Source organism: Lithobates pipiens, unplaced genomic scaffold, assembly GCF_037356315.1.
Source record: "Lithobates pipiens isolate NorthernLeopardFrog02 unplaced genomic scaffold, aLitPip1_a1.2 Scaffold_8, whole genome shotgun sequence".
Classification (NCBI taxonomy): Eukaryota; Metazoa; Chordata; class Amphibia; order Anura; family Ranidae; genus Lithobates; species Lithobates pipiens.
The window spans coordinates 51,745,318-51,762,723 of NW_027507903.1; the positions used below are offsets into that span (position 1 = coordinate 51,745,318).

Sequence of the window (17,406 nt, forward strand, 5' to 3'; positions counted from 1 at the left end):
ACCATCCCTGCAAGTTGCAATCCCTGTTTGTAGCAATTTTATTTATCTTATTTTCAGTGTGAAATGTATTATATGTGATATTATATATAAAAAGTCCGGTATTGGGGCAATATTGAAGCTTACTGAAATTGCCACACATTAGAGGTTTCCACCATTATTGTGGTATTGATTAGTAAGTTAACGCTGCACTTTTTTAGTTTTTTTTTTCTCACGCCGACATTTACTTGTGTCACGCGCTGATGTAAAGTGTCATGGCCCGGCTCTTTCTGTGTGCAGTGTGCATAATACAGAATTATGGGATGTGTATACACTTCAGTACTGATTACATAAAGCATGTAAGGGAAATATGTTTATCTCCTGCTGTGGCTGGAGGGAAGAGCACAGACATGCTTTACAATTATAAGCATTTCCCCTCACTGTCTGTGTTGTGCTCAGCAGTGTGGCTGCAGAATGAGGGGTGTGATTTATGGTGAATTGGGTTTGTTCACATTTAGTGTGCACAGGCTTAGTGTACCTCCCACATTCAGTGCAATATGCAAAGCATGATGGGAAATGTAGTTTAATGGCAGTATAAAGAGAGGGGGGAGGATATGATGCAATCCCTGTTCTAACACCTCCTCCTTGCCAGAAAACAGGCAGCATTTTTTTAACTGCAAAGCCGACTTCCTGAAAATTCAATTCAATGATTCTCTTGATTGGTAAGAAATTTCACAAATGTAATTTGTGTTTTGTGGGTGGGGAGGGGGGGTGTACTAATGGGGGGATTTTTTTTGCCAATCCCGGAGTTCTGCTTTAAATGAATTAACGCCCGAGCCCTGGATGCTGCTAAATGTGGAAAAATGCTGCTAAACGCGGTACGCACATTTATCAGTATCCAGCGTGCATGATGTAGCCTTAAAGCTGCAGTCCTGATTGGATCCAGTTCTGAAGTTACCCTCGTGATCTCCTCTCCCTATTGATATATCATGCAGGAGCTTGTGCCTTTCTCGTTGAATTAACTGGGTAATTCTTTAATAGCATTTAACAGTAACAAAGAGGAGAGGACTTCAAACGCAGAAAAATCGAAATTAGTCGTTTTAGCTGAATGTGTTTTCAGTGTAGTATAGTATCCATAAGCTAATTGTTAGCAATGAACAATTATTTTCAAAAGGTTAAAACAATAAGAAATATATAGCAAAGAACGGTATCAGGTTGTAGGTTTGGAGAAAAACAGATCACTAGCTATACAGCTTGAAATACTATTGTCTACTTTCTGTCAATACTAACATTGTACTGTATTGTATTCTAGGACTTGCTTTGGCTGCTCACTAAAATAAACAATGCATTCTCTGTCATCCACGCAGCCTCCAATTATTTATATGCTTACACATATGTGAATCAATAGGACACATGTCGTCATTATCAAATCTCATGTTTTTTTTTTGTAAAGTAACTCTTTCTTTAGTAAGGTAAAAGGAAAACTCTTTAAATGTACTCCGTGAGTCACTGGGAGGAAGGGACACATCATAGAGTACAAGCACATAGAGATGTCTGTAGCAACCTCCCTCTTCTGCCAGGCAAAGCTCTGACACATCTCCGCTATGGAGAGCCCCATTGGCCAAAAGGAATGTACAGGAGGCCTATCAAAGGGGCAAAGCTTTGTATGTCTGCACCAGAGAATCAGTCATGCCTGGAATATTTGGAATGCGACCTCTAGATGCCTACACTTCCTATATACAGCCATGTGCCCCCATCCAAGTGACAAGAGTCACTTGACTGCCAGGAGCATTTTAGATGTTTTGTGAAATTCTTAAACAGATCATGCTTGCAAGATTAGCAATATATGCAATGATCAAATATACATTTTATAAATTTCCCTTTGTGCATATATTTAAAACTTTAAATAGAAACTGTTTTTACATTAACCCCTTAGAGATGGCCCTTTAAGGGGTTTAGAATGCCGGGGGGGAGGGACTTATGGTCATGTGACCACTGTAATTAGCTGTCCATTTAGCTTTCCGTTGGCCACTGGTAACTGTGTGCCAGGGGGCGCACGCTCTCGGCACGGCTCTATTGGCGCTATATTGCACATAATTTTGTGCCCGCTCGCTGAGAGGCTGCATACTTGCGTGCGCTCGGCACCTAAGGATTCACACACTTTGATAAAATTATTTACATAATGATCTCTTAAATTAATAGCTAAATGTCATTAAAAAGACCATAGTCCCACTGTAATTTGCCAGATAATAAACACATAATTGTTATGGGGGTTCCTACCATTGAATGTATATTTTCTTCATCAGTAGATCCTTTTTACTTATAGTTTTATTGCTTGTGAGGATGTAATTTTAGTTGTTTTCTGTTTTACATTTCATTTGCCAGTATTCAACTTTGCGTGTACTTTTGATACATCCATTTTTTGCAAGTTTTCCACACTTTGTTTTTGGTGACTTGATGAAGCATGATGGTACACCACTTCATGTAATATAAAGGGGTTTGTAGGGGCTCTGAAAATCACTTGTCTGTCATTTTGTATTTACCGTTGCTTGATTTTATTATTACGCCAGCAAACATCTTTCCTTCATGTTCCAAAAATGCTGCTTTCCTCCCCTTGATTTTGTTTTTGGATGCCCCCATGTAGAACACCTCTTATCTCATTTTAGTTTGGGTTTTCCTTCATTTTGGGCTTCATCCTTCTTTACCTCCTGTATTCTGTATTGTGGTCTGTCATTTGCTGTTTCATTGTACTTGTGTACTTAACTACACATACAACCAACTTATCTTCATAGGTGCACATCTGCTACGTAAGCTTTTATTGCATCTAAAATGTTAGCCGATTCAAAGAGATTGGCCTAATAAAAATATTTGTTAAACAATATCACATATATACCCAGAGGAGTATTTAAAACTCTGAAGTATATCATGTCTTATGTTACAGAGAAGGTACATTTTTGCCTTTTTTTTTTTTTTGGTAATTCCTTTTTTCCTATGTTTGAAGCTGTGAAAAAGACAAATGGTCTCTTATAATGTGCTCCTCGTGACTGATGCATCATACATGATCTGATCATGAACTTACAATCTCCAATACTATCTTAAACCAGTACATTACCGAAAAGGGAAAGTCCAGCTTGTCTGCCTCCTCCCAAACCTCCTCTTTAGGTTTTGGCACTTTGTTTTTTTATTTTTGAGGGGAGCGGGTAACTGGTTTTGACAGGTGCCCGCTCCAACATTGGGTCGAATTGCTGCGGCGATCCGAACAGACATTTCACACTGTTTTCTAAATTTAGTGGATGACACCAATGCATTCCACGCACAAACTTTTTTTTATAGGAATTGATTCCTGCCCAGATAACATCAAAACACCATTGTTCTGTAGGGGAATGAATATGTATTTTCAATTTTACTGAAGCTTGACATTCTCTAACTTTGTAGTTTAAAATCTGGCAACCACCATTGTACTGTTAAATGAGTTTTCCCTTACTGACCACTGAGGAAATTTAGTTGGATATTGAAATGAAAGTTGGCAGGACATATCTATAAGACCAGGGGGATCAAACCCCAGTAATAAAGTGAGAATAAATCAGACAAATAAAGCTTTTTAGGCCACTAAAGGTAACAGTCAGGCTGTTTTCTTTTTGTTTGTTTTTTTCCAACAGCAATTTTAAAAAGTTTTTTTAAAATGGAGCTCATGTTCATTTTCATGGAACAGTTCATGACTGCATCAGTTGATCCCAATTCTCTAAATAATATTATGTAAGCTTGTGATTTGCATGCAGAGATCTAAAATTAACACCTTGCTAATTACTCATATTCTATGTGCATGTTTCTTTCCTTGATACATTTGTGAAATGTGTAAGCACAAATGTACATTTCCAAATGATTGGTTGACTTCTTTAAAGGCTTAGTTCACCCAAAACTGATATCACCCTCATGTTCCCAGGCTTTTTGTTATATGGATGAAGAAGCAGAGAGCTCCAGTAGTCAAGAAGCCCAATGAGCCAGAAATATAATAGACTTGCTATGAATTAAAGTCCACTTTATCAAATATGGTAGCACTATATTTACAATTAGAAATCATATTTATGAAATATGTATACAAAAAATCATAATAATCATATTTTTTTTCTTATGTCATAGAGAATGACTGCTCTATCAGGAAAATGTATCTGTATGGGAAGAGAACAATGTTCTATTTAGACCATTTTATGATGAGTGGTCATGTCCTCTTATGCCGCGTACACACGATCGGAATTCTCGTCGGAAAAAGCTCTGATGGTTTTCCTGACGGAATTCCGCTCAAGCTGTCTTGAGGAAAAGGAAGTTAAATAGCCAGTAGCCAATAGCTTCCATCTCGTAGTTGAATCTGAGCATGCGTGATTTTTGGCATGTCTGAATTGCATACACACGTCAGGAAAATTGAGAACATGCTATCAATATTTGGCTGGCGGAAATTCAGGCAGCTAAATTCCTATGGAGTATACACACGGTTGCATTTTCTGATGAAAAGCTCTCATCTGTCTTTTTCTGGCCGGAATTCCGATCGTGCGTGTACGTGGCATTAGTTTTTAATTTAATGTTAATCTTTTAATTTACCTATCCATGCCTTCCAGTGATGAACTTTACTTAATGCCATATGTTTTATTATATTGCTGATACTGTGGAATAATTTTGAGGATTCCTGGTGCGCTGTGACCTTCCATTAAAACTGCACTAAATCAACTCGATGATTGCAATGTTTAGCACTTGCATATGAGAACTGACGCTACTGCTGATGGAATGATGGCCGTCATTAACCCAGGTGATTGGTCTTTAATGGCATGTTGTAGATCTGTGTGCATACTAATCCCCGATCCCCACCTTTCAGGATCACAGTGCACTGGTCTGTTCAGCACCACAGTGCTGGGAGGCTCCTCCAGCGCTCCAAATCTACAGGACTACGCACGCAGCCATCGCAAAAAAATCAGCGCCGCTGCCAGCTTGACTTACAAAGACGGTACGTGTGTTCAAAGCCAGGTGCACTTTGTATCCCAACTCTTTATTGTATTTAAATCCTATACTTTTGGGCAATAAGGGGCTCTTGCATGTAACATTTGATTGTCAAAATAATGACTGATTCTTTGTAATAATTCTTTTAGGATAAATGATAAATGGTTATCTGATCACACAGGGATATTTCATTTGTTCAAATGGAAATATAAATGGAGATATTGTACTGTCATCTGGTGAAAAAAAATATGGACTCTCTATTTGTTCTATGAACAATATTTTTCTTTAATGCACACAGTCACTCTATTTAAAGATTTGTTATGACCAGCATGCATCAGTTCACACGTTCTTTAAAGAATCCACTACTTGTGTTACCTGATGGCACCTAATAGTTGTATGATACTTGAAGAATTTGCACTCAGTTCTGCATCCCACTGCACATGAAACACTTCTAAAAAAAAAAAAAAAAAAAAATGGGAAAGATACAGGACATATGTTATGGGAAGTACTTATCAATAACATTAGGACCCTATGTATGTTGCTGTATCCAAACCAGGTGGGCTTACTAATCCTGCTAAACCAGCATATATGTATTGTTTAAGTAAGGCACCAGGAAGACCAAAATTCCTGTGTTACGTTTGTGTTACAGTGCTACCTGTATCATTTACAAATATTTATGTAAATGCTTGCATATTTTGTAAAAATTTAGACATTTGGAATGGCATAATAACATATTATCGGGTACAGAAAAAGCCTTTCATGAATTTTCAGCAATGCAATTGTGTCACCTATAGCAGACGCACAAATGTAAATTCTCATAGATCCCTTTCACACCACACCACTGATAGCGGCGGCTGTAAAACGCCGCTATTTTTAGCGGCATTTTACCGCCGGATTTGCGGCGCATTTCGCCCGCTAGTGGGACGCTTTTACCCCCCGCTAGCGGCCGCGAAAGGTTTAAAACTTCCGGCAATACGCCGCAATAGCGCCGTTTTGCCGGCAGCATTACAGCGCTGCCCCATTGATTTCAATGGGGAGCAGCGGTGGAGGAGCGGTAAACACACCGCTCCTTCACCGCTCCAAAGACGCTGCTGGCAGGACTTTTTTCTGACGTCCTGCCAGCGCACCGCTGTAGTGTGAAAGCCCTCAGGGCTTTCACACTGCACACAATGGTGCAGCTTCTTTAGGGCGGATTGCAGGCGCTATTTCTAACGCTATAGCCAGTCAACATCCGCCTGGAAGAAAATCACATGGCTTTTAGGAAAAAACTCAAGGCCTTCCTCTTTTAGCAGATGATCAAAGCTCGCCACAGCGCCTAGAAGCGATTCAGTTCGCATTGTGCGCTATACAAGTATTTCATTGATTCATTCATATCGCCTGCAAAACGCCCTGGTGTGAAAGGGGTCATACTGCCAGCATGTTCTGGCACCCAGAGGGCTATTGGACTTTATAATATGTGTGCATTGTGTTGGCTGAAGGGGAGTATGATTTTAGAAAATTAAAATGCCAGATTCGCAACATGGTGGATTGTTATGATCTTTTATTCTAAGCTATCAACCATTCTGGCTAAAGGAATCTTACCACAGTATTCTTCCATCACTGAACTGAAATATAATATGATATAGAAAATTATCCCGCCTAAGATTTATGTTTTTGTTATGATATATTATTTAACCACTTACCTACAGGGCACTTTAACCCCATTCCTACCCAGGCTATTTTTCAGCTTTCAGAGCTGTCGCAATTTGAATGACAATTGCGCGGTCATGCTACACTGTAAAACCATGTGAAATTTGTATTATTTTCTTCACACAAGTAGAGCTTTCTTTTTATGGTATTTAATCACTGCTGGGATTTTTATAAAAAAAAATGTTTTTCTTAGTTTCTGTCATTAGATTTTGTAAATAAGTAATTTTTTTCCTTCATTGATGTGCGCTGATGAAGCTGCACTGATGGGCACTGACAGGTTGCATTGATGAGGCAGCACTTATGGGCACTGAGGAGAAGACACTAATTATCTGCACTGGTGGGCACTGATAGGTGGCATAGATAGGCGGCACTGATGGGCATTAATGGGTGACATTGATGGGTGGCACTGAAAGCCAGCACTGGCTGGCATCACTAATGGGCCCTGATTGCAGGGTCTGCTGGGCACTGGTGGCTGGCACTTCTGGCGCTCTAATGTAATCAGGGCATTGATGATCAGTGCTCTAATTACATCTCTTACTGTCCCCTGCGAGGAGATGTCACTCACTGATCGGCTCTCCTCGCCACACACTCTGTCAGTGTGAGGTGAGGAGCACGATTACCGGCACTTGTTTACATGTGACCAGCTGTGATTGGACACAGCCGATCACATAATTAAAGAGCCGTGTCAGCAGACTGCGATTGGCACACGGGAGCGGCTATTCGGGTGCGCAGTTTAATGACATTCACCCAGAACGAGAGCCACACCGTCCCTCCGTCATTTGCAAGCTGGTATGCAAATACATGCCTAAAAAACAGTGCGTGAATTGTCCACAACTACCACACGCATATATAATATATCCGAAACAACAGGTGGGTTACATTCCTTTTTTAGATTTCTCTATAGTTAGAGCAATGTCAATGCAGGCTCCCAATATATCCACTAATCAAATAAGGACAAAAGACGGGACAAATGCTCCAATCCTGCAATCCATTTACTGAAACAGTCCCGCTCTCCCCTAAGATGAAATTGGATGGAAACGGATGGCCTATCTGTTTCCGTCTGATCTGCTGGATGGATGGAAATAAGACCACCATCCGTCTGTTTTTGGTGGACAGGATTGGATGGCAGCGCATGTCAGTGGACATGTGTACGTTGACATCCGCTGCTCCTTAGACAATGCAGGGTCCTATCAGGCCCACCTGAAAAACTGACAGGCAGACCTGATTGGACAGCCCAAGGCTTAACTCCTGGCAAACGGTTAAATAATAATAAATACATATATGGGAGCTGTTTTATGTGCACAGAGCACAGAAGAAGGCCGGAGCACTGATTGACCAGTGAAATGAAAAGCAGTAGACGAATGAGCTCATCCTTCTGTCATTCTGCTTTCTTCTACTATCAGCGTGCTCCTTGTGATTGCATTAGTACTGTAACGCAGCTGACTTGTTCTTTATGTTGCTTTACCCTCACCTAGTTTGTGCTCTATTATACAGCTGATAAGTCCAGCTAACATTTAAAAAATGTAATTTCTTAGTTGCACAACATTCCTCCTGTATATCTGGCACAGAAACTTCTGCTACAATGTCTGATTTCCTAGACATAATTTTAGCCCTTTTGGAGGCTGTGAATAATGGGTCACAAGGGCGTCCCTCCATTCTCCACTTCTGGATTTCTCTCTGACTTTGCATTGGCTGCAGACACGCAGCCTGAGGCCGCGTACACACGGGCGGACTGTTCGCCCAACCTTGTCCGCTGAACAGTGTTTGGGCGGACAGTCCGCCCGTGTGTGGGCTTTCAGCGGACAGTTTCAGCGGACAGTTGGACGGACAAAGTCTTTCGGAAATTCCGAAAAACTGTCCGCTGAAACTGTGTTTGAGCGAACAGTCCGCCCGTGTGTAGGCTACTTTCGAAATGAGCAAACTGTTCCCGCTCGGAAAGTCCGCCCATTTCGAGCGCGTGTACAGGTAGGCGGGGCCCGCGAAGGAGACGTCGCGGGCTCCGCCGCCTGGAATGGGCTTAAAGGGGAACCCCAACGCCGAAAAAAATCGGCGTGGGGGTTCCCCCAAAGTCCACACCAGACCCTTGTCCGAGCACGCTACCCGGCCGGCCAGGAAAGGGGGGCGAGCGAGCGCGCCCCCCCTCCTGAGCCGTACCAGGCCGCGTGCCCTCAACATGGGGGGTGCCTTGGGGAAGGGGGGGCCGCGCGGCCCCCCCACCCCAAAGCACCTTGTCCCCATGTTGATGAGGACAAGGGCCTCTTCCCGACAACCCTGGCCGTTGGTTGTCGGGGTCTGCGGGCGGGGGGCTTATCGGAATCCGGGAGCCCCCTTTAAGAAGGGGCCCCCGGATACCGGCCCCCCACCCTATGTGAATGAGTATGGGATACAATGTACCCCTACCCATTCACCTGTGAAATAAAGTACAAAAAAAAGCACAACACAGGGAAAAAATATTTTATTGCACAGCTCCGGGGGTCTTCCGTCTTCGGGGGTCTTCTCGCCGGACTCCTCCGCTATCTGTGTGTAGCTCTTTTACTAGCGGAGGAGTCCGGCTTTCTTCCTCCCCGCCGCCGGCCTCTTCTCCCGACTTCGGGGGTCTTGTCCCCCTCTTCGGTTCTTCTGCCGGGCCACCGCGCCTTCTTCTAGCTCTTTTACAGGCGGTGGCCCGGTCTTCTGTCGCTGCTGCCTTCCGTTCTTCTGTCGCCGCCTTCGGTTCTTCTGCCGGGCCACCGCGCCTTCTTGTAGCTCTTTTACAGGCGGTGGCCCGGTCTTCTGTCGCCGCTGTCGTCGTCGCCGCCGCTGCCGCCTTCCGTTCTTGTTCTTCTTCTTGTTCTTCTTCTCCTGGAGATGTTGACTCGACGAGCTCTCCGGCCGGAATGCCAGAGCCGCGCTGTGCGGTCACTTATATAGTGACAATGGGGCGGTGTCACATGGTATATGTCACATGGGTTGGTCACATGATGACCCCGCCCCCTTACGATGTCATAGTCCCCATGTGACATCAACCCATGTGACATATACCATGTGACACCGCCCCATTGTCACTATATAAGTGACCGCACAGCGCGGCTCTGGCATTCCGGCCGGAGAGCTCGTCGAGTCAACATCTCCAGGAGAAGAAGAAGAAGAACAAGAAGAAGAACAAGAACGGAAGGCGGCGACGACAGCGGCGACAGAAGACCGGGCCACCGCCTGTAAAAGAGCTACAAGAAGGCGCGGTGGCCCGGCAGAAGAACCGAAGGCGGCGACAGAAGAACGGAAGGCAGCGGCGACAGAAGACCGGGCCACCGCCTGTAAAAGAGCTAGAAGAAGGCGCGGTGGCCCGGCAGAAGAACCGAAGAGGGGGACAAGACCCCCGAAGTCGGGAGAAGAGGCCGGCGGCGGGGAGGAAGAAAGCCGGACTCCTCCGCTAGTAAAAGAGCTACACACAGATAGCGGAGGAGTACGGCGAGAAGACCCCCGAAGACGGAAGACCCCCGGAGCTGTGCAATAAAATATTTTTTCCCTGTGTTGTGTTTTTTTTTGTACTTTATTTCACAGGTGAATGGGTAGGGGTACATTGTACCCCATACTCATTCACATAGGGTGGGGGGCCGGTATCCGGGGGCCCCTTCTTAAAGGGGGCTCCCGGATTCCGATAAGCCCCCCGCCCGCAGACCCCGACAACCAACGGCCAGGGTTGTCGGGAAGAGGCCCTTGTCCTCATCAACATGGGGACAAGGTGCTTTGGGGTGGGGGGGCCGCGCGGCCCCCCCTTCCCCAAGGCACCCCCCATGTTGAGGGCACGCGGCCTGGTACGGCTCAGGAGGGGGGGCGCGCTCGCTCGCCCCCCTTTCCTGGCCGGCCGGGTAGCGTGCTCGGACAAGGGTCTGGTGTGGACTTTGGGGGAACCCCCACGCCGATTTTTTTCGGCGTTGGGGTTCCCCTTTAAGCCCATTCCAGGCGGCGGAGCCCGCGACGTCTCCTTCGCGGGCCCCGCCTACCTGTACACGCGCTCGAAATGGGCGGATTTGCCTCCTCCTTACGTGGGCGAGTCCGTTCATTTCAAAAGTTGAGCGAACTGTTTGGCAAACAGTTCGCTGAAACAGTCCGCTCGTGTGTGGGCAAGTCCGCTCATGCAAATTTTGAGCGGACTGTTTGCCGAAACTGTTTGACGAACAAGGTTGGGCAAACAGTCCGCGCGTGTGTACGCGGCCTGAGGAGGAGGTAGATGGGAAAGATCCCCCTCTCTTTCTGAGATTTTAGATGAGCCATCTTTGACTGATATTTCATCCAAACTTGTATATCATTGCTACCCCTATTGATGCTCTGTGCTCTTGTTTAGATTTGTAGCAGCCTGAGTTTGCTTACCCCAAAGTCTTCTGCATTGGGTCTTTTGCATACAGTTGTCCAATTGACCTTCCCAGTCAACTTGCTCTTAGGCCCTGTCCTGTATGGTGACTGACCTCACCCTAAAAAAAATATTTGCTCCATTAAAAAGTTTTGCTCAGCAATATCAAGGAGAGCTTCATATGAAGTTGACCCCCCCCCCCGTTCCTCTAGTGGACCCTGTCATCTTTTGTTTTACCAAGATGCTAACTGTCCCTGAGGAGAAAAATCCTGTGTGAAGAAGTGAATAAATGGTTAGAGACCCTATTCAGGATCCTTCCTTAGTAGACACCGCAATGCAGCCTGCGGTTGCTACCATGGCAATTTGCCAGACTCTAGCTGTCTGGGCTAAGCACATGACACGATCTTGACAAATCCCTCTGGTCTCCACCAACTGGAGTTTGCACCTGTGACCTTATGCTACTGCATGAACAGCTTAGCAGAATTACTTTGCCAGATATCCAATGAAGATCCCTCCATCCATAAGACTTTTTGACTTAAATGTTGGTTAGCCGTCCATCCATATTAGAAGCATCTCAAGCATCTGCACTTTGAGGGAGAACATTTATTTGATTCCTCCTTGGATAAGTACATCAAAGAGGTCACAGTGGGTAAATGAACACTCCTTCCTCAGAAAAAGAAGGCTTCTGCAGGTAGACTCCTGAGGATAGGAAAAGTTCTTCTTATCCCCCTCTGGCCTCTAGCTCCCAGTCCAAGTCCCTCCATGCCAGCAAAGTCTGTCTCCAAGCCCGCTTTCCAGTGGTAGGAGCTCCCACTTGTCCGATTGGGGGGACATCTGTTGGCCTTTTATTTTTTATACATTTTTTCCAGGAAATTTTAGATGCCTGGGTCCAGCGTGGCCTTTCTAGGGGCTTTATACTGGAGTTTTGGACTCTGCTTCCTCTTCACTTCATGCTCTCAATTTGTATTACCACTTTGTTGCCCCCCCCCCAAGTAGCCTTGGTAGGTCACTAAGATAGCATTTACTTTTTTTCCCGCCAACAAAAGCATTTACTTATTTTACTGACCAAAATCTTTTACTGATGGCTTGTATTTTTTCCTTTAGCATTTAATAGTTACATTTTAAAAGCACTTGCAAAGTTTCAAAGCCAAGCCGGTGGCTTCTTCATGATTGCCTCACTTTTATGGATCACGGTTTATATTTACATTTTCATTGTAGATAGAAGGCATCCTTTGATTTTCTTCTCTGGGTCTGTTCGCTGTGCGAGTAAGGTGCATTCCAACACTCTGCTGCAGGGGCCACTACATTAATGGAACCCCAAACTCAAATCGTAAATGCAGTGCATTTGCAAGCACCCATGTGATTTGGTGCTGCATGCTTTTCAAAAGTTCAAAAATTTCGACCAATTTATATGAATGGGCAGAAAATTGCACTGAAGGGGAACTCACAGGAATGTGCCCCACATCCCTGTTCAATTCTGCTATGAGTCAGCCCAAACTGTAAACCTGCTCAGATGTTGGAAATTAGGTGAAATAGGACCTTAGCCCATCCTACAATTTTCCAGTGCTCAGGGGTAGGCAAGTGGAATCCAGATGGCATCTTGCTGAATTCCAGCTTTATAAAACTCACAATGTGCTGTACAGTTATTCTAGTTTTTTTTTTTTTTTTTTTTTTTAAGTGCTGATTCTAATTGTTTTAGTTTTGCAGGCTAGACTTTTGTGATGTTTAGCAACTAACCCGTTAAATCGCCCGTTTTTAAATGTTGTTAATGTTTCTGATTGCCAGTGCAGTTTGTCCATGTATAGTTTATACTGTCGATCATTTAAAAAAAGTTCTCCTCGCTTTGTTGAATAATTATTGTTTTGCTTTGTGTATATCTATTAAGGTTCTTGCCGTAAAACCAAGGAAGCTTAGACTTCTGTAGTGTATCAATGCTTTATTAAACAGAAAATCTGCAAATACAACTCTAGGATTCACAATACAACACAACTCATAGCTTACAGAAAATATGCCTACAACATGCACAAGCCATTATCCTTTCCAGCAAAATATAAGCATGTACAATATGTATGCATTAAGTAAACTAAACCGTTACTCAACTTAGGGTTCAAGATGTAATGTGCTTCATGTTTCCTTGGTCAAAGTCCATACTCAAAACGTCTCCAAACTCTCTATCTTCTGGCCGCCATGTCTTGCGCTTTCTCCTTCCAAAACAACTCCCTTTGTCTCTTCCCATGCTTGTTTCCAAAGACCCCACGCCCCTCCCACCAACTTCCTGTATACACCAACTTCCTGTCCTCTGCTCGTCTCCAAAACCTATCCAACTGGTTTATTTACATATCAATGGAGGGGGAGCATGTAAGAATACTTTAATACGTTTAAAAATCTAAATCCATATTATAAAATCAATACTAGTCATGGCAAAACATACCAACTCCTGACTTTATAGCATAGTATAGGAAACTTCAACTTTGCAAAGCATTTTGTCCAGGAAATGCAAAAAAAACTGTATTGTAAACTGGAGGAAAAAAAATACTTTTTGACCACAGTATCTTCTGGGTGGTCAGACTAAGTCCATGGAAAGCTCCAACATTCCTTAGAGCAGGGTTAGCATTGCCCTTGGCAGTCTGTGGAAAGAAAGTCTAGATGATGAAAGTATCTTGTCCACTTCCTGGTCATAAGAAAATGCTCAGATGAAAGTCCACTCCAATTCAGCCACTATCAGGAAATCATCCGCATCTTCCTGAGACTGTCTTCTGGTCTGCCTCCTCCCATCTAGCATGGTCATCTGCTCTGCCTGTTCCACCTCTCAATGCTCAGTACCTGAAAAGAGTAAGAGACAAAGCAGATTATATGTTCCAACTGTGCTAAAAACATATTTCTCTGCTCACATTTCTCTATCTCCCCAGTTCTAACTGTAAAACTATTGAAGGAGGCCCACTGTTTCCTTGAAACACAAGAAAGGCATTGAATTCCAGTGGAATGAATAAACTTGCATGTTTCTCCGTGTTGTCCTGGAAACACAGGCCTGCTGTTGTCCAGTCTTTACAGCATGGCAAAATGCCCTATTTTATGGCTACAGAAACACTTAGCCCTTGTACACACGGTCGGACATTCCGACTGAAAATGTCCGATTGGACCGTGTTGTCGGATAATCCGACTGTGTGTGGGCTTCATTGGACTGTTTCCGTCGGAATATCCGACGGACATAGTTTTAGAGCTGAGCTATAAAACTTTCTGACAACATGATCCGATTGGACTTTGTCCAATTGTGTGTAGAGAATTCCGATCGAACAAAGTGCCACGCATGCTCAGATCAAATTCCTAGACCAAACCTATTGGCTACTAGCCTGAACGTAGTCCAGTCGTAACGAAATAACGTTGTCACGTTACGTACAATCAGATTTTCCGTCAACTTTGTCCGACCGTGTGTATGCAACACAAGTTTCGGACAAAATCCTATGGATTTTGTTGTCGGAATGTTCGACCGTGTGTACAAGGGCTTAAAGTGACTGAATCTACCATTCCCAACCACTTGCTTCCACTTCTTATGCAATGCTGGAGTAGGAATCCCATCCATTTCCTCTATAGGGACCCCCACCTTAAGTAAATCACTCCACATGTGTCTCCTGGAGACCATGGACCTTGCCTTACTTTTATCTGACTCAACTCGGCCATCTCTATTTAGCTGATCAAATTTCCAGCTTCCCGATTATGGGAGGTAACATTGGCAAACATCCTACTCTTGCTTACAGGCTTAGGGCCTTTGTTAGGGCATCATTAGACTTGTTTATGAGGGCTGCACACCTCTTATTCAAATCGTCAGCTCTGCCTATAGGGGTTTGAACACACTTCGAAACCACTGCAGGTTTAATTTGAAATCTTTTTGCCTTGCTTGCAGTTTCTTCTAAACACTTGGATGCCACTGCGAGCTGCTCCTTCAGTAAATGTCTTTCCAATTCTGCCCTTTCCTTCTTTTTATATTCAATATGTAGAGCATGCAGGAAGTGCAAACTAAGCACAGAAACTGTCCGCATCTCTTCCTTCTGAACCCAACATTTTTAAACTAAAATCTGAGGATAGATAAGAGACTTCATACCCCCAAGCTCTGTTCAAAGGAGAAGCATTTCTAGCCAGCTCCTTTGGTACAGACATCCACTGGCTATTTCTGGCCCAGGTAGGAAGGGTGCAGCCCCTCAAGTCCTCCTGGACACCAGAAAGCTTTGCAGCCTTACTCTTCCTAAACAGTGTGCGTAGCCTTTTTCTTCAGCACAAGCTACAAAACACACCACAGAAAACAGGTCTGCTTCAGTTGAGCTTTTAGCGCAAATCCTGGACAAGCCACCAATGTTTTGCTTTGTGTATCTCTATTAAGGTTCATAGGGTAAAACCAAGGAAGCTTAGACTTCTGTAGTATACCAATGCTTTATTAAACAGAAAAGCTGCACGTACAACTGTAGGATACACAATACAACACAACTCATAGCTTACAAAAATATGCCTAAAACATGTACAAGCCAATTATCCTTTCTAGCAAAATATAAGCATGTACAAAATGTACGCATTAAGTAAACTAAACGGTTACTCAAATTAGGGTTCAAGATTTAATGTCTTTAATGGTTCTTTGATCAAAGTCCAAACTCTCCAGCTTTTGGCAGCCATGTCTTGCCCCTTCTCCTTCAAAAACAGCAATACCCCAAGCCCCTCCCACCAACTTCCTGTATACACCAACTTCCTGTCCCCTGCTCAGCTCCCAACCCTATCCAACTGGTTAATTTACATATTGGGGGGGGCTTAACAACACATGGTTTAAAAATCTATCTCCATGTTATTATAAAGTCAATACTAATAGTAATGGCAACACAATTATGCATTTATTATTTTTCCTAAGTGACCTGTAAGTCCAGCAACAACATTTTGATTTTCTTGGTCTTGCGTTGTTTGGATAACTCACATCTCCACGTGCTACTAAGCATTGTTTGCCAGCTATAAAAGAATGTTAATTGGCAGTTAGCAAATTAACATGGTCCACATTTGCAGCTATATTTTAAAAGTAGTTTAGTTACCTGAAAGTAAACTTTTCACAACCCTGGACAATCCAAACTGAGCATATAATAAAATAAAGCATGCACAGAGATTGCCTTCAAATGAACACTGGAGTTCATTGATGTAGGGAATGGTGGATAGAAACCATAAATCTTCACTAAGTAAAAATTGAAGTTGCTACCCTCCAGACAAGTAAGTATAGCTTCTTCCACTACAGGGTTTGTGTGCATTTATTTCTTTTTCACTACTAACAGGATCACTTCAAAGCAGCAATAAACTGTAGCAGTGGGTGGCATGACTGAAAATCTTTATTTTTTTATGGGGTTCATCAAGTTATCCTGCATTATACTCTGTAATGCTTTATATGGGTAACCCACATGTATATTTGAAGAGGCAGCTTTCTGCTGAGAACGATAAATATGGAATTTACTGTTGAATGCCCTACAGTGTTGTGCTTGGAAAATTTGTGGTTTCTGATAACTCAGAGGTAGTGAGAGTTCTTTGTCAGAAAGTCAAAGTAAAGCTATATGCACAGCAAACATGCAACTTCTTGCAGACAGGAATTGCGTTCAGAATTGGATGCACAAACAACTTTTACTGCAAAAGTAATAGCCTCTTCTACAGCACCAAAAATATTTTACCTTCTCTATGCATAAAATGTTTCAGTGTTTTTTTTTTTTTTTCATTTAGCACTAAGGCAAAGATACAGGTACAGAGTCACATACATAATTAACTGAGAATCAATAAAGCAAACTGATAAACATACCCAGGACAAAATTGCAGCTCTGCATAACCAGACATATAGTTAAAATACTGTCATTTTAGCCAGTCCTTTTTGGTCGCACCTAGAGAAAACTCTGAGCAAATCAAGCAGTGATCCTCTCTCACCAGTGCCATCTGTTTTTTGTCCGAATAAAAGGGTTAGGGATTTTGAACTTGGGAGATACACCCAACGGTTTGGGATCTGCCAGTCCTTAAAGGATCAGATCAGACGGCCTGATAGGCCTAACCAGAAGGATGATCTGCCTTAAAATAAGACAGATATTCCTCGAGCGCTGTGTTTTGCTGTTGATATGCCGTAAAATGATTCAAAGCAGCAGGTTTCTTGGTTGGCTCTCTTGTCTGTACATATGTGCAGACTTTTTTGGCTTAAGAAATGGTCAGCCGAGCTTCCTTAAGAAAAGGTATTGGCAGGTTTCCTTTTTCATAAGGAACATTTATTTGGTGATCATTTGGAGAAATATATCCAAAAGATTTCCGGAGGGAAGAGTTCTCTACTTCCTGTGAAGAAAAGCACAAGGCATCCCTCATTAAAAACTTCAGGGACTGCTTCCTCAAATTTATCAGTGCCAGGGCAGTTCCACCGCCAACAGGAC

The 17,406-nt window shown here is 43.4% G+C and overlaps 1 protein-coding gene across 26 annotated transcripts in view; it reads left to right on the plus strand.

The window, feature by feature from the left end:
- The window catches only part of PPIP5K1 (diphosphoinositol pentakisphosphate kinase 1), a 332,491-nt gene that overhangs the window by 232,637 nt on the left and 82,448 nt on the right, over positions 1 to 17,406 (plus strand). For 18 of the 26 annotated variants that reach the window (XM_077473361.1, XM_077473337.1, XM_077473343.1 and 15 more), the window contains one exon: positions 4,844 to 4,972. The exons of the other annotated variants lie outside the window; for them this stretch is intronic. In XM_077473361.1, coding sequence (XP_077329487.1) covers positions 4,844 to 4,972 — 129 coding nt within the window. The remainder of the gene's footprint in view (positions 1 to 4,843; positions 4,973 to 17,406) is intronic. 26 annotated transcript variants of the gene reach the window in all.